General features: G+C 38.1%; 1 protein-coding gene across 1 annotated transcript in view; it reads left to right on the forward strand.

Annotated features, from left to right (window-relative positions):
- Positions 1 to 20,875, forward strand: part of LOC126266832 (protein jagged-1b) — a 521,463-nt gene extending 500,588 nt beyond the window's left edge. The window contains exons 8-19 of the mRNA XM_049971392.1: positions 7,477 to 7,590; positions 8,183 to 8,395; positions 8,683 to 8,810; positions 8,962 to 9,112; positions 9,904 to 10,050; positions 10,138 to 10,251; positions 10,376 to 10,603; positions 10,804 to 11,148; positions 11,610 to 11,809; positions 14,822 to 15,169; positions 16,580 to 16,742; positions 17,212 to 20,875. Of these exons, the coding sequence (XP_049827349.1) occupies positions 7,477 to 7,590; positions 8,183 to 8,395; positions 8,683 to 8,810; positions 8,962 to 9,112; positions 9,904 to 10,050; positions 10,138 to 10,251; positions 10,376 to 10,603; positions 10,804 to 11,148; positions 11,610 to 11,809; positions 14,822 to 15,169; positions 16,580 to 16,742; positions 17,212 to 17,912 (2,852 nt within the window). The 3' untranslated portion in view covers positions 17,913 to 20,875. The remainder of the gene's footprint in view (positions 1 to 7,476; positions 7,591 to 8,182; positions 8,396 to 8,682; positions 8,811 to 8,961; positions 9,113 to 9,903; positions 10,051 to 10,137; positions 10,252 to 10,375; positions 10,604 to 10,803; positions 11,149 to 11,609; positions 11,810 to 14,821; positions 15,170 to 16,579; positions 16,743 to 17,211) is intronic.
- The last annotated feature ends 4,420 nt before the right edge of the window (positions 20,876 to 25,295 follow it).

A 25,295-nucleotide genomic window follows, 5' to 3' on the forward strand; every position in this document is an offset into this window, starting at 1 on the left:
ACCAGGGATGCTACCTGTGACCACTGGATGAGTAGTCTGGACTGTACCGCTGAGCCACCGAGCCACAACTATGAAACGAATAATTCGTTCCAGAGATTGCCTGGGAGGCGGTCTGTTTTCTGGAAGAAGCGGCGATCTTCAAGCAGAGAGAGTCCGCCGGGGCTGGGGCCTATCTGCCGCAGATCTGCCCACTCGGTCCCGCCCCGGCCGACCCCAGTGGCCGGCTGAAGGCCTCCTGTCCTCCCCTCGCAGCTTCTGCTACAACAATGAAGTGGGGGGCGGGGGAGGGGCTACCAGCCCCTCGACGGTAATGAAGCCGAGCGGATAAGCGCTGCCCCAGGGCCTATCGAGATCCTCAGAGGAAGGCGCGGGGTGAGGAACGGCCGGAGGAAAACAAAGGGGCGAGCAGAATTACGAAGAACCGAGCCGCGCCGGTGTAGACGAAGAGAGAATGAAAGAGAGGCCAGGTAATTGCTAGTTGCGCTGATTTACTGTTCTGGAACTACCTCCGCCGGTGGAGGAGCCGCTCGTGAGAGCTGGACCGCAAGATGATGGGGAATTACTGTGCTTCGCCTCGCCTCGCGTCGGCATTCCTGCGCAGGCGCAGCGCACCGCACCGCTCTGGCTGCCGAACCAGCGTGCGCGACCTGCCGCATACGACTCACCCCACGGCTCAATTCTGACACTCCACGGGGGTGTCTTGTGCTGAATGCGCGCGTCCGCTTCGACCTACTGGATATTTTTCCTTGTATACCCTGACCTTTTGTGGGCCGCGGGGCGCAGTTTAACACTGGCTTCCCTATCCATCGTCATCATCTCCATCTTCGCCTCCTCCCCGAATTTCTGCGTTCTTTCACTGAAGGTCTTTCTCCTTTCTTCTGACAGGGTATCCTTGCACTTTATACATTATGTTTTCTGCAATTCGCTGATGATATTGACCTTCGTTCGAACAACTACTTTATTTCAAGTTACTCCTTTATATGGTCAAGTAGAAGGTACGCGATCTGTAATTGTTTGTGTTTACTGAATTCATAAAAAATATTTTGTCCGACTTGATCGCAATTTACTATTTTTATTGATTACTCGTTCAAAACGGCTCTGAGCACTATGGGAGTTAACTTCTGAGGTCATCAGTCCCCTAGAACTTACAACTACTTAAACCTAACTAACCTAAGGACATCACACACATCCATGCCCGAGGCAGGATTTGAACCTGCGACCGTAGCGGTCGCGCGGTTCCAGACTGAAGAGGCTAGAACCGCTCTGCCACTCCGGCCGGCGATTAGTAGTTTCTGCTAAAGTTTTTGGCCACGTTCATATCACAAGATAAAAAAAATTCTGCATATAATCACCAACCGGTAGGACACATTGTCATAAATTTTGTGCCGGCTTCATAGTTCAGTCTTCTTATACCACTCTATGAAACATTAATGTAAAATCGTCCATGACCAAGAGATCGTTGCATCCACTGTGTAATAACATTATATCAGATAATCTCCACAAGGGCAGAGTGAGACCACAATTAATACTAAGTCACCAGAAAACACATAATACAGTACTTTCACAGTGAATATGCTATACAACTGAGTGAAAATTACGTATTGCTTTATGGTAATAGACTTTTAATTGTGATCTCACTCTACCTAGGTGGAGGTTATCTGATATAATGTTTTAACGCAGTGGATGTCACGATCTTCCAGTTACGGGTGATTTCATATGAATGTTTCAACGAGGTGTATAATAAGATTGAGCTATGCATTTTGCACAAGATTAATGACGATATGTTCCACCAGTTTGTGACTGTACGAAGAAAAAATGTTTTTCTTATCTTGTGATCTAAGATACCTAACAGTTTCAGCCGAAACTGGTAATCAATAAATATAATAAATTGCGATCTTGACCAATAAAGAATTTTTTCTGCCTCCAGGAACTGTAAATTTTATTTTACATTTTCTTTCGAACGCACTTAGCTTCACCAATACCATCTTTTTTTATTTCCGCAACTCATTCTGTCTCAGCTTTAAACTCGTCCGTATAGTGGAAATCCACTCTCTTTCATTTATTCGTGTAATGTTTCCTTAGACTTTTCGGTATTGTCTTGAGTATCTGCTTGTCTATGAGGATCTTCCCATTATCCGTGAAATATCTTTTCTTTTTTATGGCCTTAAAATCTTCCTTGAGGTTTTTCTTTCTTTCTTGTTCAACATAAGGCATTTTGAATGATGCAGACTTCTCTCGTCTTCGCACTGAGCAATAGTAATTCCACTCTTTATAACCTCGCGTATGATTGGTAAAAGTCGGATAGTACGGCATACAGATGAACAGCAAGGTTCGCAGCTCGTGGTCTACTGTCTAGCATTGCTCTCTCTGGATCACGGGGTCCCGCGTTCGATTCCCGGCCGGGTTGGGGATTTCCTCTGCCCGCGGGCTGGATGTTTGTGTTGTCGTCATCATTTCATCATCATCGTCATTCATGACAGAGTCTAGATTGGACTGTGAAAAGAATTGGATCGTGTGATTATTGGGACTTTATAAGGTAGCTGATGACCACGCAGTTGTGCTCCCCATAAACCAAATATCATCATCATCATCACCACCATGAAGAACAAGAAATTTAGCGAGCTTTAAATATGGGAGGAGGCGTAAACTTTCGTCGCTGTTAGTGGAACTCGAATCCGTTGAATTAACCAAAAGAATGTGTGAAACATCCCGACTAAACTCAATGAAAAACTTACTTGTCGGTCAATGGAAGATATGTCAAAATTGTCGAACTGTAAATCTATGAGCGAGGTGCATAAGAAGACGCACAAAACATACAAAGGACAGCCGTTCTGGCCACAGAGAGCCAGTCGGGCCCAACCGAACGCCGTCTCATCCTCAGCCGAAGGCGTCATTTGAACGCGGTAAGGCGTGGGCGGGGAGAGGGGGGTTGTCGGGTTAGTAGACCTTGGAGCCGCCACTTCTCATTCAAGAAAATGGATTCCGTTCCAGTCCTCTCACAAAGGGAAAATCCCTCGCAGTACCGGGAATGGAGCCCGTGTCCCTCACACGGCAACCATGCCAGGCTGACCACTCAGTTTCGGAGGCGGACATGTAACAAAAACTGAGTTGGAATAAGATAACAATCTCATAACGCCATAGTGTTCAACAAATTTTATGCATTTATAGCTCAATAAAGTCACACAGATCATTATGTAGCAGCCAAAAAAGATTTCAGCGAGCTTAAGCAAACCTGTGTTTGTAAAAGGACCACTCAGGATTAAAAATTCTTTGAAAAATTGCCGAAAACCATGTAAAACTGTTTAGCATGTTGACATCCTATTTCTTCAGGGAAATAAAAATTTCGTTATTTTGATTTCTTTCGCCAGTCTATTGCTGGGTTTTGAAGACTACAGCAATATTATAATCACAAAATTTCGTGCTGATGTTTCCTGTCTCTATTGGTGGAAAAGCGCAAAAAACAAGATTTTGCTTGAATTACGCAATGTATATAAATTGCCACCACGCTACTACCACTTGTGTGGGGGCTTCGTTGGAGATTTCCTTTGTAATGATACTGCCATAGTCTATATTTGCTTATTTCTTATCTTCTATTTTCGCCACTTGATATTATTCGCCAGTTTTGCAGTGGCAGAAAAATTAGAAAAAAATCGCGCGAATTGTCACAGGCCCAAAATACTAACTTTATACAAAAGAGGTTGCGCTGTTTGAACAGGTAACTCACGTTTGAAGGCAATATTCAGAGGCGTTTTCTGTAGGCGGAAGCCAGACGGCGAAGCGGCCGCCGAAACCGGAATGGTGCAGACATAAACAAGAGTAGCGACAGCATGCACAATGGCAGCTGTTAATTATCGCCAGCAGACAACGACGGTAACTGCGACGTAACTTTTCTCCGTCGTCTGAAAACCTGAGCGCAGAATTCCTCAGTGGGGAGGAAGTAAAGTCGCTTTCTTCGAAGCCTGCCTGCATGCGAGCCACAGTGGAAGGCGGTAACCGGGCATGCCACTGCCACGGAATCCAATTAATTTAACCCTCTCGCTTGTCCGGAGGAAATAACAGGCTTGGCGGTTCGGGGCCCGGTGGGCGTGCGGAGGAGGGATAGTGGGTCCGTTGGTGCGGGCCCCGGGGCTGGGGGTCGGGGGAATCACCGCCTGCAGCGCTGCCACCGCTCCGCACGCTCACATCTCGCCGATCCAAGTCGGCAGCACTGCGCCTCTCCCGTCGCCGCAGACGTCCCCTGTCAGCAGTGGCGCGAGAACCCCAAATTTTCACGGAAGAAAGGGAAACTCACTTTGTTCCTTGGAAATATAGGAGAGTATGATAGAAAATTTCTCAGTCTGGGACAAATTTTGCGTTGATATCCATGAAAAATACAGCATAAACAGGAGCCATCAGAATCAGAACGACGCATGAAGCAGAAAGGTTCGGCATAAAGCGCCAAGAGTTCTTGATCGACGGGTGAAATTGTCAAAAGTTTGAACCACAGGAGAGAGCAAAGGGAACGCTGAAAAAATCTGAACTGGCTGACGCTGGAGGATAGGCGTAAGGCCGGTATTACACTATCATATTTCTTTGTTAAAGATTTGATCAGATATTCCGTCAAATATATTTGATAAAGACATTTGACGATGCGCTAGAAGGGGTATTACACTGTCATCATATTTTTCGTCCAAGTTCAAGATGGCTGACAACAACAACTTGTTATTAACCGCAGCAGTTGCATGTACCACAATTGCACTGTATGCACGCCCGGAAGAGAAGCGGGGGGAAAAAAGGAAACATACCTTGGTGAAGCCGTGGGTTTTACGACGACACGATAAAAGCATTCAACAAAACTTGTTAAGTGAGCTTATGGTGGAAGACGTCAGGTCGTACACCAATTACTTAAAAATTAGATGAGCATACATTTCTGTATGTGCTCAATGAAGTGTATCCTCATATCACAACGCACAATATTCACTTAAGAACTGCTACATCTGCAGAAAACAGGCTCACTATAACACTCCGATTCCTTGCTACAGGAGAGGGTTAGGTTAGGTTAGGTCAGGTCAGGTCAGGTCTCCAATCTTCGTAATCTATTTTTGTATTCGGCGTGCTCACGTTGTAAAGCGCCTCATCAGCTTCATACATCTCTATTAATTTTGTAATTGTCGGCACACACCAATTGTATTTACCGGCAATGTTTATAAAAACACTACAGACGACAGAATGCAGCGATGCTAGCACTTCATGTGGTAACATGTCACATTGCAGTGAACAGAAGACAAGCGACTTCCTTGATCAAATCTGCAGCGAGGCCCTAGATTTGATCAAATATTGGACGACATTTGACAAAGTTGCCAATTACACCATCAAATATCTTTGACAAAGATATTGGACAAAGAAATTCGACAGTGTAATACCAGCCTAATACCAACACGCGAGAAAGTCTACGTACAAAGTTTCTAGAACAGGCATTAAGTGTATTGCTCATTTGGGAATGCGTTGACGACATAAGACTAAAGTTGGGAGACCGGGTCGTGAGTCGGATAGTTCAGTCGGGTGCTTCGGAAGACCTATCATGTTTTAACTTTGAAACTAAGCTTTCCTTTTTTTGGTTTGACGAGGAGCCTTGGTTGTTTCTTTTATTGAAGAGGAGTATTTTACGTTACGCCGTAACAAAATACAGTCTGTAGCGTGAGAATCTACCATGGAAGGCACTATTAGAGAGAGAAAGAAAGGCTACAAGGGGAGATTGTAACCCCCTCCTTTCCTCTCTCCAAAAAACAAAGTCGTTAGTACTTGCCCACGAAATTCAGAGGTCCCAGACCCGAGTGCCGGCCCGGCAAACAATTTTATTTGCCAGGAAGTTTCATATCAGCGCATATTCCGCTGCAGAGTGAAAATTCATTATGGATCAAAATTAGGCTAATTACAGCGCGCAAAGAGGCATTCTTTCCACGAGCCCTCGTATACAAATGGAACGGGAATAAACCCTATGAGGTGCAATGGCAATGGCAATGGCAATCGCCCACATTAGAGACTAACGGTGTAAATTTCTGCGACACTTCACTGTTTATATCTATATAAATTTCAAATTCAAACAAAATTAAAGCTAATGTCTCAGTGCAGTATGTGTTATGTTTAAAGAATGCCTACTGTTTTGACCAAGCTGTCTATATTGGAATAATGTGAATCGGTTAAAGTTAGTCATAATGCAATCTCTCAACAGAGCTGCCATACATAAATATAATTGCTTACAAACATGTAGGAAATGGCATTTCATCGGATATGTTAATCTAATGAACGATCCGAAATTCAGCTACAAACTGTCTCACTACATCGAACTAACTACACTGGAATGTTGACTATTTTTCCCACCGATAAGTAATCGCATTGTTCAGTTGAAATGTAGCCTGTGTAACTTGCGAAACTCTTGACTCCGTGTTTTCAAAATATCATGTACTGAAGCTCCCAATAAGCAGGTCTCTGTGAAGCAGGTAGACGAGAGATTAGAAGTACAGTATATAAAAGATGCGACAACGGACGACTGCAAAATGAACAAAGAAAATGAATGTTTCCAGTTTCGCTGCGTTGATGATGAACCGATGGGTTATTATGAGGGAGAAAAAAACCAGTACAGTGAAAATCGTTGACAAAATTATGCGATTTCTTTTGTGTTGCCAACACAATACATCAACCGAATACCGTGCATTTAATCGTGTTTACAATAACAATCTTAAAAAGTATAATGTCAATATAATTACGTGACTTTAGGAAAGCGATACTGCAGATAGACTACCTTGAACTCAAAAGCTGCTCTCGGTTCCTCACACCTTTCGGTAGTTTCATCGCGTATAAATAAGCTACGTCTTTGCACTGTGTTCGCGACGTTTCGGACGTTTTCCATATACGCCAGAACAGTATTAAATTTGGAGTTCTTCGCCTAAGAAACCAATTGGTTATGAGAGCCACCAATTTCAGTGAATACTATGACCCCTTCGTGGGTATATAATGCAACAACCACCAAGTCTATAGAGACAATGTTGGTACCACTACGCCGTCGAGGCATCTGTAAAAGCTTCTACTTCCATACTGAAACTAAGCAGTTTCACTCTCCCAAAGCTGAATGATAACGAAAATTTGGAAGAATCAATCTGTCAATTCCTTAAAATAATATGCCCAGCCATTTAAAAACATACAATGCAGTTGTGTGTGCTCCTTCTTTGGATTGTTATAGGCCACTGACTTACTCTCACAAGGAGCATAAACACAGAAATTGCTAAGTAACATGTTTACTTACTGATACCCCATTTCTGGACTTGTTTATTATAAATCGTACCAAGAACTATGTGTTTGTAATAGATTGCCGTTTATATTTTATTGTTGTATTACCTCTGGAGGTAATAACTCTGAACTATCAATTTTTTTGTCACATGTATAAGAAAGGAAAGACTTCAAACAAAGACATATCTAGTTTATTTCATTTTCTTGCAGATATAGATGAATGTGCCTCAGCACCATGCCAGAATAGTGGAACATGTGTTGACCAGGTGAATAGTTTCATGTGCCTGTGTCCACCTGGATGGGAAGGAGATGCATGTCAGTTTGGTGAGTTGACATATATTTGTATGTAATTATGAAGTATTATAGTTATGTTTAAAAAGTTGTGTGTAAATAAAATCTTATGGTATTGCAGTTTATTGCTGTACTACACTACCACTACTTGGTTTATAATTTTTGTAGGGTTTCAGTTGTACAAAAGTCAGACCTACCAAATATAATACATTATTATTAATAAAGCAATTTTTAATCAGAAACTCCTTAGAGCTAGATAATGCACACTTTTTTGCCAAGATAGTATAAGAAAAATTTTGGAAAGGTAGTTTTCACACACATGACTAGGTTAAAATTTTTGAATTATTAGTAGGTAGTCTACTTATATATTTATTTATCGTTCACTCTTTCTGTAATGTAAGTAAGTATTTCAAATATATGTTGACAAATCCCAGGAATCTTTCTTCCAATGCTATAAGCTCTAAAGTTCCGGACTATGCCTGTTTATAAAAGGTGTCCATAAATATCGAGTGACAAGTTGTGGACTTAAAATTTATCAGTTAATTACACTTTATCTTCACATGGTCCTTAAAAAGTGAAGAATCAAAAGGTTGAGTGTACTGAAAGATACCTATATGGTTCACAGATGCAGACGAATGCCAACAGGACCCTGATCCATGCAAGAATGCTGTATCATGTCACAATGTTGTTGGAAGTTATCGTTGCAAATGCAGGAAAGGATGGGAAGGACAAAACTGTGACTTAAACATTAATGATTGTGTCGGCCAGTGTCAACATGGAGCAACTTGCATAGATCTTGTCAATGACTACCACTGTGCCTGCCAGCCAGGCTTTACAGGTAAATCATTCACAACATTAAGTTAGCATGCTTTAATAATGGAAAATAATATAGAAGAAGCTGTGTAAGGGGTCAAGATTCAGTAATAAGAATTTGTTTCCTTGTTACAACAGTCTGTATCTCTTCGACACAGAATCTACATTTTGAGGAGCAATTAAGATGCCAAAAACATTTTAATTTCTATTTATAACCTTTATTCTTTTGTGTTAATTATTTACTCTTTTTTTTCCTGTAGCAAGTAAATATATTGAGAGGATGTATTTTCTATTGTAATTACTATTTCACAGGACGTGATTGCCACACAAACATCAATGAATGTGAGAGTAATCCTTGTAAAAATGGTGGAGAATGCTCAGATCAGGTGAATGGGTATCGCTGCATTTGCCCTGTTGGCTACACTGGAGATCAGTGTGAGGTAGGTGCAGTAGCAACCGTGAAGTTACTAAATGGTCTTGTGCTCCTTATTACAATTCATTTGGCATTATTCAATGTGCCTCATGTAAACTACTATTGTGTAGCAAATCTTATGCTTCTGGAGAGAATGCAAATAAAATTGTAATTTTCAGATTCAACCAGCTCACTGCACACCAAACCCTTGCCAAAATTCTGCCCCGTGTTTCAATACTCAAGCAGATTACTATTGCCATTGTCCTGAGAACTGGGAAGGAAAAAACTGCAGTACACCTAGAATACAGTGTAACAATCCTCCTTGCAACAGTAAGTACCACATTTTAACACCTCTCATACCATTTATTAGTATTTTTTTGCTATTAATAACTTTTACTTAAGTATGTTTTGTTATGCACAACATTTCCTAAGAAATAGTGGCCTCCGACACCAACTATATCAAATGCATAATTTGCTCTCTGTGTAACATGTCACACTTCATAATTTAGTACTGGAACTGCATTAACTTTCCTGTTGATTAAGTGATTTCTACAATATAAAGGCCTTTATAATTATCAGCACAACCCTTAAAATAAACATTGTCTTTGCTGTTTATCCCAGTGTACGAGGTAATTTGAAACAGGTGTTCCACATCTATTGCCCATGCATGTACTACAGCTCTGGTGTTATTGAAGAGGCAGCAGGGAGTCTGGTGGCTCCCTGCTGTGAAGAGAAATGAGCTAAAGCCAGTAACAAATATACCAAAAAGAATGTTGCCCCAGGTTCCGAAAGAGCCATTCTGAACGCTTTAAAAGTTTGAGCCTCTGTTAGAATCTCATTACCTATAATTGCCCATGTTTGCACCATTAAAAGTTGTATTATATTTTGCATTGTGTGAGTGGTTAAAAATTATCTGTACTGGTATTCTAGTTTTCTCAATACAATTTTTACTTTTATACCTCAACTACACTGTATGGTCATCAGTTTCGGGCATTCATTGACACATATTTAGTACATGAAATTGGTTGTGGCACATTAGACTAACTAGGCACCATTCTTCTTTGCTTAGAACATCATACAATAAAACTACATGTTCAACAACAAAAATTTGTATGTTACAGATGTCGACAGCTGCATGGTGCAAACTGGAAATGCATCTTCTACCAGCCCAGGAATTTGTGGTGACCATGGAGTATGTGTCAGTCTTCCAGAAGGTGGTTTCAAATGCAACTGTGATCCTGGATTCACAGGAAAATACTGCCATGAGAGTGAGTTTATATGTATGTTATATGTCAGTATACCACATTTCATTTATCGTACACATTTTTATTCCTCGTTATCTCAATTTTTAACAGATATAAATGACTGCAAAGTTAATCCATGTCAGAATGGTGGCACTTGTGTGGATAAAGTCAACTCCTTTCAGTGCATTTGTAAAGAAGGATGGGAAGGAGACATTTGTGAAAGAAGTAAGTTGTATTTTAATTAGAAACCTGTAGAAGGCTCTTGCACAGAAGCACTAGGTTGTAGACTAACTAGTGTTCAGCATCACAGGCACATATATTTTATGATTGCCACTATTTACCATTCCAGATAAGAACGAATGTAGTCCCAGTCCTTGTCATAACAACGGAAGTTGTTTAGATCGAATGGCAGACTTTGAATGCATCTGCAGAGATGGGTGGAAGGGCAAAACCTGCAACCTAAAGGACAGTCATTGTGATCATACAACGTGTCGTAATGGTGGAACATGTCAGGATCTTGGTGATACTTATATATGTCACTGCACCTCAGACTGGGAAGGGACAACGTGTCACATTGGTGAGTAAATATTACTTCATGCATGTTAAGTCGGTATCACAGCTAGCATAAACAATTCCACTGATATAACAAAAACTTCAAGAATGGTGATGGTAGAGTTGTGCATTATTCTGCAAATGAATTGTACTTGGTTTTCAATTAATTTTTTACATAATTAAATTTTAGTTTTTTTCTAAATTTTGTTTTTTGGTGATTTACAGCAAAGTCAAGTGCATGCAAATCAAATCCTTGCCAGAATGGTGCCACCTGTGTAAATACCGGAGATGCATACAAATGCATCTGCAAGGATGGCTTTGAGGGAAAACATTGTCAACATGACATCAATGACTGTCATCCGCCCCCTTGTTACAATGGTGGCAAATGTGTTGATGGAGTAAACTGGTTCCTTTGTGAATGTGCAGAGGGATTCACTGGACCTGATTGTAGAATTAATGTTAATGACTGTGCTTCAAACCCGTGCAGTTTTGGAAGCACGTGTGTGGACGGTATTGGTGAATTTCGGTGCATCTGTCCACCAGGACGTACTGGACTGCGCTGTGAACATGGTAAGTAAACTTATTAACAGATACTGTCATTTCTAGATATAATTCTTTATTTTTATTTACTTACGTGCGGGAATTATTTTTGTTTGTAAATAAATTACACAGCCTTGCATAAAGCAAAAGGTAGACATGTAAGACATGGTCTTTTTATAGCTGTGCTGCCAAGATTGATTCAGATACTTAGTGTAAGTGCTAGTTGAAGCTCTCCCCAAAATTACCCAACAAGTGTTAATATCTGAAAACTTCTATTTCTTATCATTGCAAAGACCGAGCACCATGAGGAACTATGTTTTCAGACCATCGTCTCAGAATCCCTCTGCACCAAGGAAATTCCCTCCTTGTCTGTCCCAGGAACCTGATGTCCAGACATTGTTCAGTTATAGGCCAAATACAACTATTTCATGTAGTATACGCTTCTAGACTATTGTAGATGCTGTGTGTAACAACATGTGTACTTTCTTTAGTGGCTGATCATCTCTCTGCTCTTGGAGAGTGTCAATGGGAAGGACGAAAGTACACCAGGAATACGACATGGCTTGATGAATGCAATACATGCATTTGCTCCAGTAGTGGACCAGTTTGTACACAGATTTGGTGTGGATTAGGAAACTGCCTTGGGCAGCCCAACTTAACACATGGAGCTGTTATTTGTCAGTCGAATCAGGTATGTGGCTCACTTAAAAAAACTTATTATTTTTGAAATTTGTCTGTATACTGTTGCTGAGAAGAACTAACTTAGATGTACAAATCATGGGCTGTGCCCCATTCTCTTGTATTAATAACCATGTTAGATTATTTTGCTGTTCTTCACACCTCAGCCAACCACACGCAAGCATAATAGTTGTCTTTAGAACATTAAGGTTATTATCACTTCATGTATTTTTGTTACTCTTCAGTTCATAATAGTACTTTCCAAATGTTCATTGCTGTTTGTTTTATCTGTACTCCAACAACTATCTGTACATAACAATTACCATGGTTCTCTGATAGTAACCTCTTGTATTCATTATAATGCTACAACACATTCAAGTTACTTTGTTCACGACCTTTGAGTCTCATCATACGCTGTACTTTCTTGTTCAGTGTTATGGCTAAATTCAACTGGATTGCCATTCACAGTTACCTCTATGGTTCCTCCAAGTCTGCTGTAGTTACAACACATTGATTCATATTACTTTACTACAACATTATACTTAATATGAGTTATGTTTCATAAGTCTGTATTTATTTAACTACTCTACTATAGCTGTAACTCACAATTCTTATTAGCTCTCAATTTGTGTCATCCTCAAAACATGGCTCATGACTGACCTTTAACACATTATATATTATTAGAAATTACAGAAGGAAAATAAGTGATGTATTGTCTTAATTGTTTGGATTGTTTGTGCAGTGTCAAAAGTAATCCAATATCCATCCTAGTAGTTCGAGTATTCGAAGTTTCCTATGTGACAGTCCTCTTGTAGGTATTAAGCTTTTACTTTTCCAGCAGCACAGGATATTTTATTTTTCAGTTTTTCCTTCACAATCATGATACAATTTTGTACCACAAACTAATGTTATGACCACCATCATTTGAAAATTGCTTACAATAATGAATTCTAGGCTGAAAATAATAAATAAAACTCAGCCAACCACTATGCTGCAGATGATTGAAGGGTAACACAGTGGTACAGTCTTTATTTATATACCATTATTTGGAAAAGGATAGATTGCTATTCACCATAAAGATGACGTATTGAGTTGCAGACAGGTACAACAAAAAGACTCTTACCTCCAGCATACACGACTGTCATTTCTGGCATCTTGGACGGGAATTATTTATTTACTTTTTTAGTCATTCATCCAGGACTGATCTTATGATACCATTTGATTTTTCATCATAAAAGAATGAAAATAATTAGCTCCAAAAATATTCATAGACACAGTATACAGGGTGTACATAAAGCCCGGGAACACTTCCAATTATTTATTGCACAAGAACGAAACATTGTACAGGTATCATATATACGTCATTTTGAAGAGAAATCCTGAAAGTTTCTTTTTTTTTCATATATACTGCCACAGCATAGTTTGGTAATTTGCCGATAGTCATCACTAGTCACAAACATGGCGAATTTGACTATGCTACAGAAGAGGACAGCTGTTTCATGAAATGGTCTCCCTGATCACCATATCCCACTCTGTGTGACTTTTTTTCTGTGGGGACACATCTGGTGTATGTACCGCCTCTACCATGTGATGAAGCAGAGTTCGGGAAGAGAATATGGGAAGTGACTGCCACTGTCGACGATGTCTTGCTGGGTCGGGTATGGCAAGAATTCGATTACCATACTGACATCTGCTGGGTCACTCATGGTTCAAATATCAAATGTTTGTAAAGAAAACTTTCAGAGTTTCTTTTCAAAATGCAAATGTATGACATCTGCACAGTGTTTAGTCTTTGTGCAAAAAATAATTGAAAGTGTTCCCTTTACTTACACCCTGTATATAAGTATTCTTTATGAAAATATGCCCCTGCATTAACTCCATGCCCATAAACATTCCAGTATTCCCCATGCACATCTCCACGTCTCCCCCCCCCCCCCCCCCCCCCCCCCCCGGTCTAACTGAAAAACTGAGTCAGCACCCCCATGATGCACGACGAGATATTGAACTCAGGAGAATGACAAGACATTATTATCATGTACTAAAGATTTTTATCAAAACAGGACATATTTGTCACAGGGAATTATCTGTGATCCTGTCTGTACAAAATACAATTATTTTTCTGACTTTCAATTGCTGTTTTTTATTTCAAAATGACTGGTTTTGGCAAAGTCACCCATCTTCCGACCTGTTAAACAACAAAATAAATTACAATTGGATTCAATCCTGTGTTTACGAAGCTTAAATACTATAAAATGCTTTGTAAGCTTCGTAAACATAGGATTAGAGCCCAGTAGTTATTTATTTTGTTGTTTAACGGGTCTGGAGATGGCAAATATCGCCTGAAACTGGTCATTCTGAAATAAGAAACACTGATAAATGGGCAGAAAGAGACGACAGATTTCATGATATCATTTTCTTGCAAAAATATTACAGTTGTAATGTGGCAAGGTGTTCTAGTTATCCCATTTCATTATTAAGTACTACTCTGTGTAATCTTTGACTGTGTAATATGCATTCTTTATGAATAATGTTTTAATTGGCTTCATTAGAGGATGTATTTTCACAGTTTTTCATCTCCTTGGGCAATTTATTATACAATTTTATTCCCTGATAGAAAATGCTCTTTTAAGTCTTTTGTTTATTTCTCCGTGGTAACTGTGATTCCAAACTGTCTCTTGTCCAGGATTAGGTATAGAACTATTATTATAATATTTAGTAATGTTTTCCATGATATACACAACAGATTTGTAAATGTACTCATTGTAAAGATACCCAATTTTTTAAACAATTCTTTAAATGATTGAGTATACCATATGAGAGGAGGCATGTAACTAAACTGCTATATGTATGCAGTGTGTTCATGATATCATTAACTTACACTATAAGCATTTTAAAGTAGAAATGAAATATTGTAACCAGTCTATATGTCAATAAAAATGAGACACCTGTTTTGTAAAAATTTTTCCATACTGTAAAACCATCCTTACTTAACAAAAATAATAACATTAGATTAATATTTTCATAGGTTTGTGTTCCTACACCACGAGAGGCATGTTTAACTCCTCCATGTGCCCCATGGGGTGAATGCCGCAATTTGGAAAGCGGTAAACGTGTTGGTCCACCATCGCTGCCAGCACCACCAGGATGCTGGCCCAATCAAGCAGTACTAAGTAACACATGTGCCCGGCTGACTCTGCTACTGGATCGATCACAGCTGCCTCAGGGGGTTACAGTGGAAGGGCTGTGTTGTGATTTACGACGACTACTGGCTGCTGGTCATGCTGCTACAATTACAGCTGCACATTCCACACCACAACTTGTTCTACTTTGTGACCTCAAACAGGGATACAATGACACAATTGAGGTCACTTTGGTGAGTCTATTGCTCAATTTTAAAAAAGAATTGTCACACCTGTAATATTAGAAACTTTTCTTTTATGATTCAGTTTTTACTGGAAATTAATCTATAAATGTTTAATACGTAATTTTGACAAATTATAGCTAGCAGCGAGCTGTTATGTGCAACAATAATTGTCTTTCATGTAAACAGATAGGAAGAAATTATGAAATTGGCATGTAGTTAAAGTTATTTTTAAAAATGTTCTCTACTGAATTCCTGTTCAAGCAGCCTGAAACTGCATTTTTCTTCTTTTCCTTGTGTCATTCTGTGCTTGAAGTTTGTATTATAATTGTAACTGCGTAGTACTGAATAGTAAGTGCTTCCTCACAAGCATTATGTTGTGTGAAGCAGCACTACTGCACCAGCTACATTAATTTTTTCCTTTATTCAACTGTCTTTAGTGCTAGCCTAATTTGCCTTAAACAGATGATTCACAACATCTGTCCTGGATATAATTCCATTAAAAATAGATCTTTATACATGATGTAAGTGGAATCACCTTCCTTATAAACACATTACTATATCCTTGAATCAGGACAGACTGTTACTGTGAGTAAATGTTTATGATGTCAATGCATGTCATATACCATCTCCTCACTAACACCCTAAATGCACAATTATTTCACCCTCTTTATAATGTGCTTAATTTTCTTTTAATCATAACTTTTTATCCCCCCCCCCCCCCCCCCCCCTCTGCAAGAGGCACATCCATCTTCTTATGGAGATACTTCAGTCGAGTATTATAAGAACTCTCCTCTGATTCTCACCAACAACACAAAAAGAGCCTCTAATGTATGAACTGCATAGAAAAAAAGGTTTAAGTGAGTGTTAATAACGTTTAGAATCAAATGAAATGTGCAGAGAGTTCAACTGTTGTCATGAAATACATAGTTTGAATAGGTGACATTGGATTAAAAATATATCGGTTGTACAGGATTCTCTCATTTAGACATCTCTTCCCGGCCTTAGGGTACACTGAGCTACATTTACCTGTCTGTTACATTTCAATTGAAATCGAGCCCATTCGAGTTACGTATATTCTTACATTTTTATTCACATGTCCACTAATGTTTGTATACGGATACTGAAATTCAATTTCCAGGACAGCCAGTTTGGAAGATAAATATTTTCAGTTATGAATATTTCACCAAACAATGGTAGAAGAATCCGTCAACTTGTATTTTCATAGTGTGACATAATATCATTCCTCAGTCAATATACAATGTCACATATCCTATTAAGGCAACTATCTAAGCCTATAACAAATATTTTGTGTGTATTATAGCCTTTCATTTTGTTGTTCTATTTGCTTTTTGTTTTATTTTGATGTTAATAGGTACCTACAACATTAATCAAATTGTTTTTCTCTCTTTTTTTCTTTAGTCATCACCTTCACCATACTCAGGCATTGAAGAGAATCGAGCAGTAACTGAAGGAATAAGAGTCTTGGGTGAGCTAATAAGCCGCAAACAGACCAATCTCTCAGCTCTGACATCAATAGTTGAGGTGAAGGTTGAAACAGCACTAGTGAGTGAAGAAAAACCTGGTATGTATTCTCAAAGTTACGGTATATGTTTCTGTATTTATCTTTTTTTTCTGAGCAACTTCAATCTTTCAGAATGCTATTACACAATGTCTCACCTCTGAGGAAGTAATTTTGTTCAGCTTAGTAATTACTCAATTGAGAGTAGCAGATGTTATTCTAATTTAAAAATTCTTTCTTTGAAAATACAGCTGCACTATCCTGTTTTGATTTTCATCAGCTACACATCTTCCAGCATTCAGACCGTTACACATACACACACTGAAAGCATATGAATAATTTCACTAAAACTGGTATTAGGCAATTAGTGTAAAAGTTGTTATTTCCAATTTATTTTCAGTAAATCAAAACTTTATGTACGTAATTTAACTTTTAATGTCAGTTAAGTGCTCATTTAATATAAGAAAAGCATTTGTGTATTATGTCATTTATATGAAAATATAACATTAATATATCTTCCATTTTCCAACAGGTAATGGATACATGATTGCTCTAATCTGTGTTATTTTCGCCATCCTGTGTTTTGCGGGAGTTGCTGGTTTTTTTTATTGGCACCACTTACTCCGTCGCCGCCAGTCAGGAGCAGGGAACAATGGTGGTGTTATGGGCAATGGATCCTCTTGTCACCACCTTCATCATCACAGCCATCACGATGATGAAAAATCTAACAATCTCCAAAATGAGGAAAATTTAAGAAGATATGCAAATCCGCTTAAGGATGAGGGGAAGGCAGCAGGAACTGTAAGCAGTACTGGTGATGGAAACACACTGGATCTACCCCCACGCATCAGTGTTGTACGTCCACTTTCTGCAGCAACACTAGTGTCGTCTGATGGTCCATCAGAGGCACTTGAAATGGTTTCTGATACTGATGCTACAGAAATGGCTTCACCTGGTAAAGCTGGAAGCTCTTCAGCAGCCTCAGCTGGCCAAAGTGAACAATTACAGCGAACACCAAGATCTGCTTCAACACATCGCAATAGCCAGATCTTATTATACAAAGCCCAGAACCCAGATGTACGGAAAAACACTGCAGCAACTTTTGATGATGTAGGCACACACAAAGACTTTGCCAAAAGGATTATAAACCTCAAGGCACAGCCACCAGTCCAGAGGACGTTGCATTCTTCACAGATTGACAGGAGTGGTGATGTGTTAACAGTGATTGTGTAGTATCAGTGTTCTGTCGCAGAAGGATTGGTGTCATAGAATGTACATGTGGGTTTAAAGCTTAACAAAAACATGGTGATAAAAATAAAACTGAATCCAATAAATTGACAGCTTATTTTGTGCATTGGGAATAAGTGCAATGCTGACTTGTTTGTAACAGACTTTAACATTCTCTTGTATATCATAATATTGTTAATGAGGAACAATTGGTGAGTGGAGATGCAAAAAGAAAGGCAATATTTTACTGTTTTGCATCTGAACTGATAATTGCTGATTGTTCAGAAGGTGTAAATATGGAACTGAACAGGGAAAAAAACTGTTGACTGTCATGTGTATAGAATAGTAATATGTTAAAGACTGTGTCATGAGAAACAGTATTAAAATTAAGAACAGTCTGATTAGGTGACATAGTTTTCAAGGCCTTTCAGACGTGGATGAAAATTTTGCACAAGAGGAATTACAAGGTTAGAATGGATGAGGTGGATCAAAGATAGAGATTTAACAATTTGTTCAAAAGAAACATGTGCTATGAATTAGTTTTTTTGCCATAGCTTGATACTCAGTTGGACATTGTAGATACATTGCTGACTGCCCAAACAAATTTTATTGTTTTTTTTTTTAATTTTTGTTTTCTTTAACTAAGTTAACTGTGCTTCTGTGTTGTTCATGTTTAAGCTTCACTGTCAAATTTCCTGGCAACAAAAAAGCATTGATGTTGAGTAGCTATTCAAATTTCTTTATGTTAAAAGTACCATGGAATAAAAATAATGTAGAATAATTTGCACTGTTTTAACTTTCTTCAGATGTATGGTAAATATACTTTTTGCACACCATGACTATGCTTCTAATGTTTTTGTCAAAAGTTAAGTTTCCTTAAAAAATCATCTTTAGCATAATCAGAAATAGTATTCCCATTCGAAAATAGGTTATACAACAGATGTATCAGTTTGAATTGTCCTGCAACAGCATTTACCTGCACACTGTTAAATAACTTACAATACTACCACAATTTTTTGTAACTTGTAAAATTATTGAACTTATGCACATGGCATCAGTACACCAGAAAGTGCCTCACAATTCTTGCACAAACATTACACATATAAGTTTAACAGAAAATCTCATATTAATAAATACAGAACTTTTGTGCAGTCTGTGTTCCTTTATAGATAAGGTCTGTAGTGTACTTCTTGAAAACATCCGTATTAAGTTAACTCATTGTAGTCTGGAAATGTTATAGTACTCACTTGAACATATTTCATTGTAAAAAAAAAAGAAATAGTGTAGCTAACACTGACAATACTGTGTCTTCACACTACTGAAACCAAATTTGTTTTGTATTTGTCACAAAAGATTTGAGTTTATATTATATAAGGAAAACAATGAAATTGTAATGTATAAGGATTTGATCAGCACTTAAAAATGGAATAAGTGTACTATATTTTGAATTTCATTAATGTCAAATTCCACATGTTCTGTCAAGTTTTTATTTTAATAATGAAACAATAACTCATTTTAATTTATGGCTCTGCTACTTCAACTATGATTTTCTCTCCTTTTATCATTTGCTGTTAACAATATCTGAAATTTAATTTTTTATGACAACTTACCTGGTTCTTTAATCATCCTCCTTTAAAAAAAACTCACATTGAATTCTGTGATCATTATTAAAATACTTTTCTGTGAAAATGTTAGCATATTTTCCAGCCTGTAGATATAGATGTACATAACATACGTTTATTGAAACTGATGTTTATAATGTATATGAAGTAATTACTATTTATACACTGCTAAATAATTCATATGGAATTGTTTACAGATATACAAAAGCAGGCATGATTTATGCAGTACTGTCGTAAGGCACAGGAACACGCATGTTTCATGCCTGCCTGGATGACTCTGTGACATGAGTGTACTTAGTGAACAGTTTAAATGTTTAAAAATAGAAGGTTGTGATTTGTATATTGTAAATTTCTTAGAAATATATTGCAGTAATGTACCTGTATATTTTAGTATAGAACATTTATTCAGTCACATAAGCTTTCAAACCTGTTCCATTCCACAGTGATGGAAAAAGTGCCTAAGCACTGTGCCTTTTGTATTATGGCTTTCATTTATTTTTAAAATTTATAAATAAGAATATTTGTACATTACTACACATGTCATTTCATACAGCAGTACTGCCTTTTGAGCACTGCTCCAGAATAGTTGTTCCACATAGGCACAGAAAGAAAATGAAGGGAAAAGGCAGATTTATAACTTAAATATATTTACACTATATTTTTAAGATTGCCTGTATTATTCGCATGTTTCTGTGTATATGAAAATGAGCAAGAGTGTGAGCATGTTTGTAGTACAATATGTGTAATGCATATTTATACATTAACACATATTTTGATAATATCTCTATAGCCTGTAAATACATTAATCTGTTGATTGACTGAAGAACAGATTCCACTGAGAAAAACAAAAGCATGTGTGAATGACTGACCAAAGCTTGCCATTGTTGTTTACTAGAGCAGATGCGAGGCTGTAATGACACTCTAAATTATTGAATAACATAGATACACTTTAGACATGATACGCAATAAGTAGGGACATTCTAAACCTTAGAAAGGTCATCTGATAATACGGAAAGACAAGGACAATGTAAGGTTAATATTTTGAGCCACTCTATTATCCTTTCAACAGTTTTCTTCTGTAAGTTTAAAATGAAGCACAGTCATGATTTTATTGCTCTTAATAAAGGCTTTCAGAGAGATTGGATATCATTCATAAATGTGTCATAAATTATAACTGAGCATGATTGTCCAGTTTGTGTTGTATATCTAATAGACCTGTTAAATTTTAGTTGCTACAAAGATGTGTCCAAAAAACTCTGAATGAATACTGCTCATTAATATGTGTAACACCTGAGTGTTGTAGATGATCTGCTTTTGAATGTCAGATGAATAAAGATGTTGAACATATGCTGTTATTGCAAATAACTAATTGTACCTAATATTCATTCATTGATTCATTTATCCATCATATTCCACAGAGCCTATACAGAAGGAGACATTCAAGGATTTGGAACAAGTCAAGATGTACATTAACAAAACACATGCAGATCATAGAAACTTGATACATACACTGTACAAACAAAAAACTATTACTATATTGCTTAACACTATTCGTGCTAAATTTAACCAAGTGAATTACAAAGAAAGCCGATTCTTCCCCAATTATATTAATAACTATACAATAATTGGCAATATATACTGTTTTCTCCTGAACAGACAAGACACCCATGAAAATTCATAATCTACTTTAAAATCAAGAATCAACAAGCTCTTAAGCAGAAACTAGTTCACATGTTAATATTCATAATATACAGATGAGCAAATAAACAAAGTACTGTAAAGTGGTAACATAGCTATCAAATCAGGAGTACACCTTGCTGCAGATATTAACATAAGGATAATATGATTTCATAATGCCACGTAGTACTTTCACTTGATCAGCTTAGTTTCCAGAGAATGTTTGTCTTACTGGATACATTTTTTAGGAATACCGTTCCATGACAATGCAGACGTAAGAGTGAAATTCTGAGATACAATTTTCCTTAGGCTGCCAATGTGTACATAAAACTGTCATCAAATTGTTTGATCACATTTTGGGGCATTATGGTGGTGGACTGTTCCACCGAATGTGCAGATCTTTAGTGGAATGTCATAAGAGGGCCTGTGAGTGCATATGATTTATCACCAGACATCGTTCAGCTGTGGCAGATGATGCCAGTCATGCAAGATGTTCTATTTAAAGATTTACCATTAACATCATCACCATATGACCAAGCAAAAACATCACAATGTTTAAGGTATTGGACTCACTTTTGAAAGGAGTAGGGTGTAAATTTCAATCCAGGTATAGCATTTTAGTGCTAACCTAGCATCATTTCCCAATGGTCCTTTTGGAAAGATACACCCACATTCCTTCTTCTTGTACAACTGATCATGTCTACAATGATCTCATCATAAATAAGACATTAAACACTAGAGAGAAGGTCTCTGATAATATGCCTTTGCATGAATTTTTGTTGTCCAACACAGTATTGTTGAGAGATCTGTTACACTGTCTGTTGCATTTATGAACTGTTGTGGTAAAATAAGTAAACTGAGAATTCAGCAAATAATTCAGGTAAGATTCTTACCACCACAGTGGACAACTACAAAAACTATTTCAAATTAATCAGGAATGGAAATCAGCATGAAGACCAAAATGCCATTTTCATGTGGAATGCTCCACTGCAACCTGCAGTGAAGAATTATGCTGGTCATTTTCAGAAAAGAAGTGTTTACAATTATTCTCCTCCGGTATTAGCAAAAAGAATTGAAATTCTCTTAACTTGGAACCTATTTTATAGTTGTGTAGAAAGGGTGACACTATTGGTATGTGCACTTTCCAATCTGCCACTGTTTAAATCATGTCCTGGTTATATTTTTTGTCCATGAAAGACATTTTTAAATACATCACTTTAGTGTGAACTTTCTGGTGAAGAAATGTTATGTTTCCTACAGAATTCCATGACTGAACTGGAAATCAACCACTGATGAAGACGAGGATTTTGTACCAGAGACAAGTGAAGATGAAACTGAAGACATTGTGAAGGAGGAGGGATTGGTGGAGGAGGATTCAGCTGTTGATCTACCAGCAAGTCAATAAAACACCTCACCCATCACAGCAGGCCCAGCTGAAGGCCTCTACAAGGATCATCACTAGGGGAGGAACCAAGTGGGATAAAGCCAATTTTTCATCTTCTGGATGGTCGACTGTGAACACTTTAAAGGAGAGATGATGTCTCATTACTTACGCTTGCCAATGGTTAGACAATTCTGTCAACAGTACTTTCTGTCTTATTTTTGACTAAGCAATGCTAACTCTCATGAACAAATATATTAAATTAAATGCTTGAAAGGTATAAAAAATAATGAGTAAATGGAACAACTGATAGCCATCATAATGCTCAGAGTGTCATCTGTACAAAAGGTATGACTGCAGATAACCTCTGGTCATCTTATTGTGGGCTTACTTTCATTAAGGACAATACGCCAAGGAACAGATTTTAGGAGCTTCTCAGATTTTTTTGTTTCAATGAAAAATTGACCTGAGCCGAATACCTGCCAGGCAACAAATTTGCTCTTGTATCTGAAATATCAGGAAATCTCATGGAAAGCAGCATTCATTCTTACACACTGGAGAAAACATAACCACAGGCAAGCAACTATCACTGTACAAAACAGGATACAGGTTCACTCAATTAATGTCCAAGAAACCTGACAAATACGATCTCAGATAGTGACTAAGTCTGTATGTAATGCTTTCCAATACCTCAGAAAAGAGGTGATGCATATAGAGAAGCAACCATTTGGAGAGTACATTGTTCTACATCTCATGGAGACACTTCTAAATTGCAGAAGAAACATAATGACAGAAAACTTCTTCATATCTCTTCAACTTGCTATGAAGATGTCCCATCAGTGAACCAGATCCAACACAAAATCTCTGCTAAGGTAAAGAGGACAATGTTGAAATACACCCCATCACCATCCTGCACCAGACTGGCAACCCAGATTGCACTACAATTGTGTACCAAGGAAGGAAGAATAAAAATGTTATTCTTTTGAATATGTTGTTCCTACTTACATACTAAAGATCTGTACAAGTAAACAGGGTTATTCAATAAACTTCTTTAAATCCTTATAGGGGTATAAGCCTTTGACAATCATGTTGTCTGGTTGTGCCAGCCTGTAGCCACCCCCACAGGTAATTTCTACGAACTTTTGGTGCTATTCTTCTAAATTCTCTGGCCTGGTACAACCCACAATGATTATCTCATTAATATTTTTCACATTCAGAACCAGCCTCAGACTCTGTCTGCCTTTGCTATTGCCAGTTGCAGACTGCTATACACAGAATAGGACGGCTCTATTACATCCCATTCGATCATCTTCCTGATTTCCTTTGTTACCACTTCCTTCTTCGTCCAAGGGATGGGATATATAGTGTGATGGTATGTTTCATGTGGGTACACCTCTGTGTTTTATACATACCTTTTTATAGTTCATGGTTTTTCAGAAAATACTTTTTTGTGCATTCTAAGTAAAAGCATTGACTATGTCTGTCACTGCATATCTAGACACTCCGACTCAACTATCTTTTTCCAGATTGGCTCTTTTGTGGTAATTACCTTATTGTTTTGACTGAGATGTGAAGTACAATACCCCTTAGTAGGTAGATTACTGCTTAGAAATAATATTTAGGTCCAGTATACTAAATATGGATACTCTGGCTGTACTAGGCATATATCTCCTCTGTGGCACTTAATTCCAGCACGATTGTTTTTCCTACAGTGTCTACAGTACTGGTTCCAGACGAGAGGTTGATAGTTGCGTTCCTCCCTCTGGTGAAATTCCACCCCAGGATTCAGGCCACTGATGAATTTTTTATCAGCAAGAACATGCAGTTAAAGGCTCAATTTCTCATTAAAAGGTCAACCTGCACCTATGTTTTTACCACCTGCGATATGGCACTAATAACCCTTACTACTCTAAATCCTTGAACTGGAAATGATGGTATTTTGTATACCCAACATAATTCTTTGTGTAAATCATAACTTAAAGCTTGTTGTTGCTCCTGTGTCCAAGATCACAGTCTACAGTACATTACCTATTTTTGCATGCACTGCAGCTTGCACTATAGATTTACCTGTCTTATTACAAGTTTCCAGCTCAGAGCATAGTTCACTGTGCATATCCTTGCCATTGTTGTGATGCAAAGTGTTTACAGAGGTTATAGAGTTGCCTTCATTTTTCTCCTTAACCACTACCAGAAGGCATGAGGTGGTTAAAGGCATGCTCAGATCGAGTTGGCTTCATCCACTATCTCTACTATCCTAATTTGTTGGTCGTGATGCTACTGCAACATATGACTTGTTTCTTTCCTGCACATTTTGGTGCTCAAAATTACTGCTGAATTGAATGTCTCTCTCAGGTGGTCCCCAGTTTTGATTTGGGTGATCCGCCTGTTGGTTAGCCCAGTTTCTGGCATGAAATTGAGTTTTTTTAAGCTGTTGGAAGTTGGGATTGTTGTGTCTCAAGATGCCTCCACGTCCCTTCCTATTGTTTCCTTGCTGATTATTGATGTACCTGCTCCCATTTGAGTTCATGTATGCCACATTCTGTTGTGGTTGCTTATAACCACAGTTATTATGGTCACTATTGTTATGGTAATCGTTCCTTTACCATTACCATTACCATTTTTATTAATGTTACTTCTGCCATTCTCCAGAGGGGAGGGTAACTATCGTTACTTGAGGTAACCTTTCTTCTATCTTCATGGATCAAACCT

Source organism: Schistocerca gregaria, chromosome 4 (assembly GCF_023897955.1).
Source record: "Schistocerca gregaria isolate iqSchGreg1 chromosome 4, iqSchGreg1.2, whole genome shotgun sequence".
Taxonomy (NCBI): Eukaryota; Metazoa; Arthropoda; class Insecta; order Orthoptera; family Acrididae; genus Schistocerca; species Schistocerca gregaria.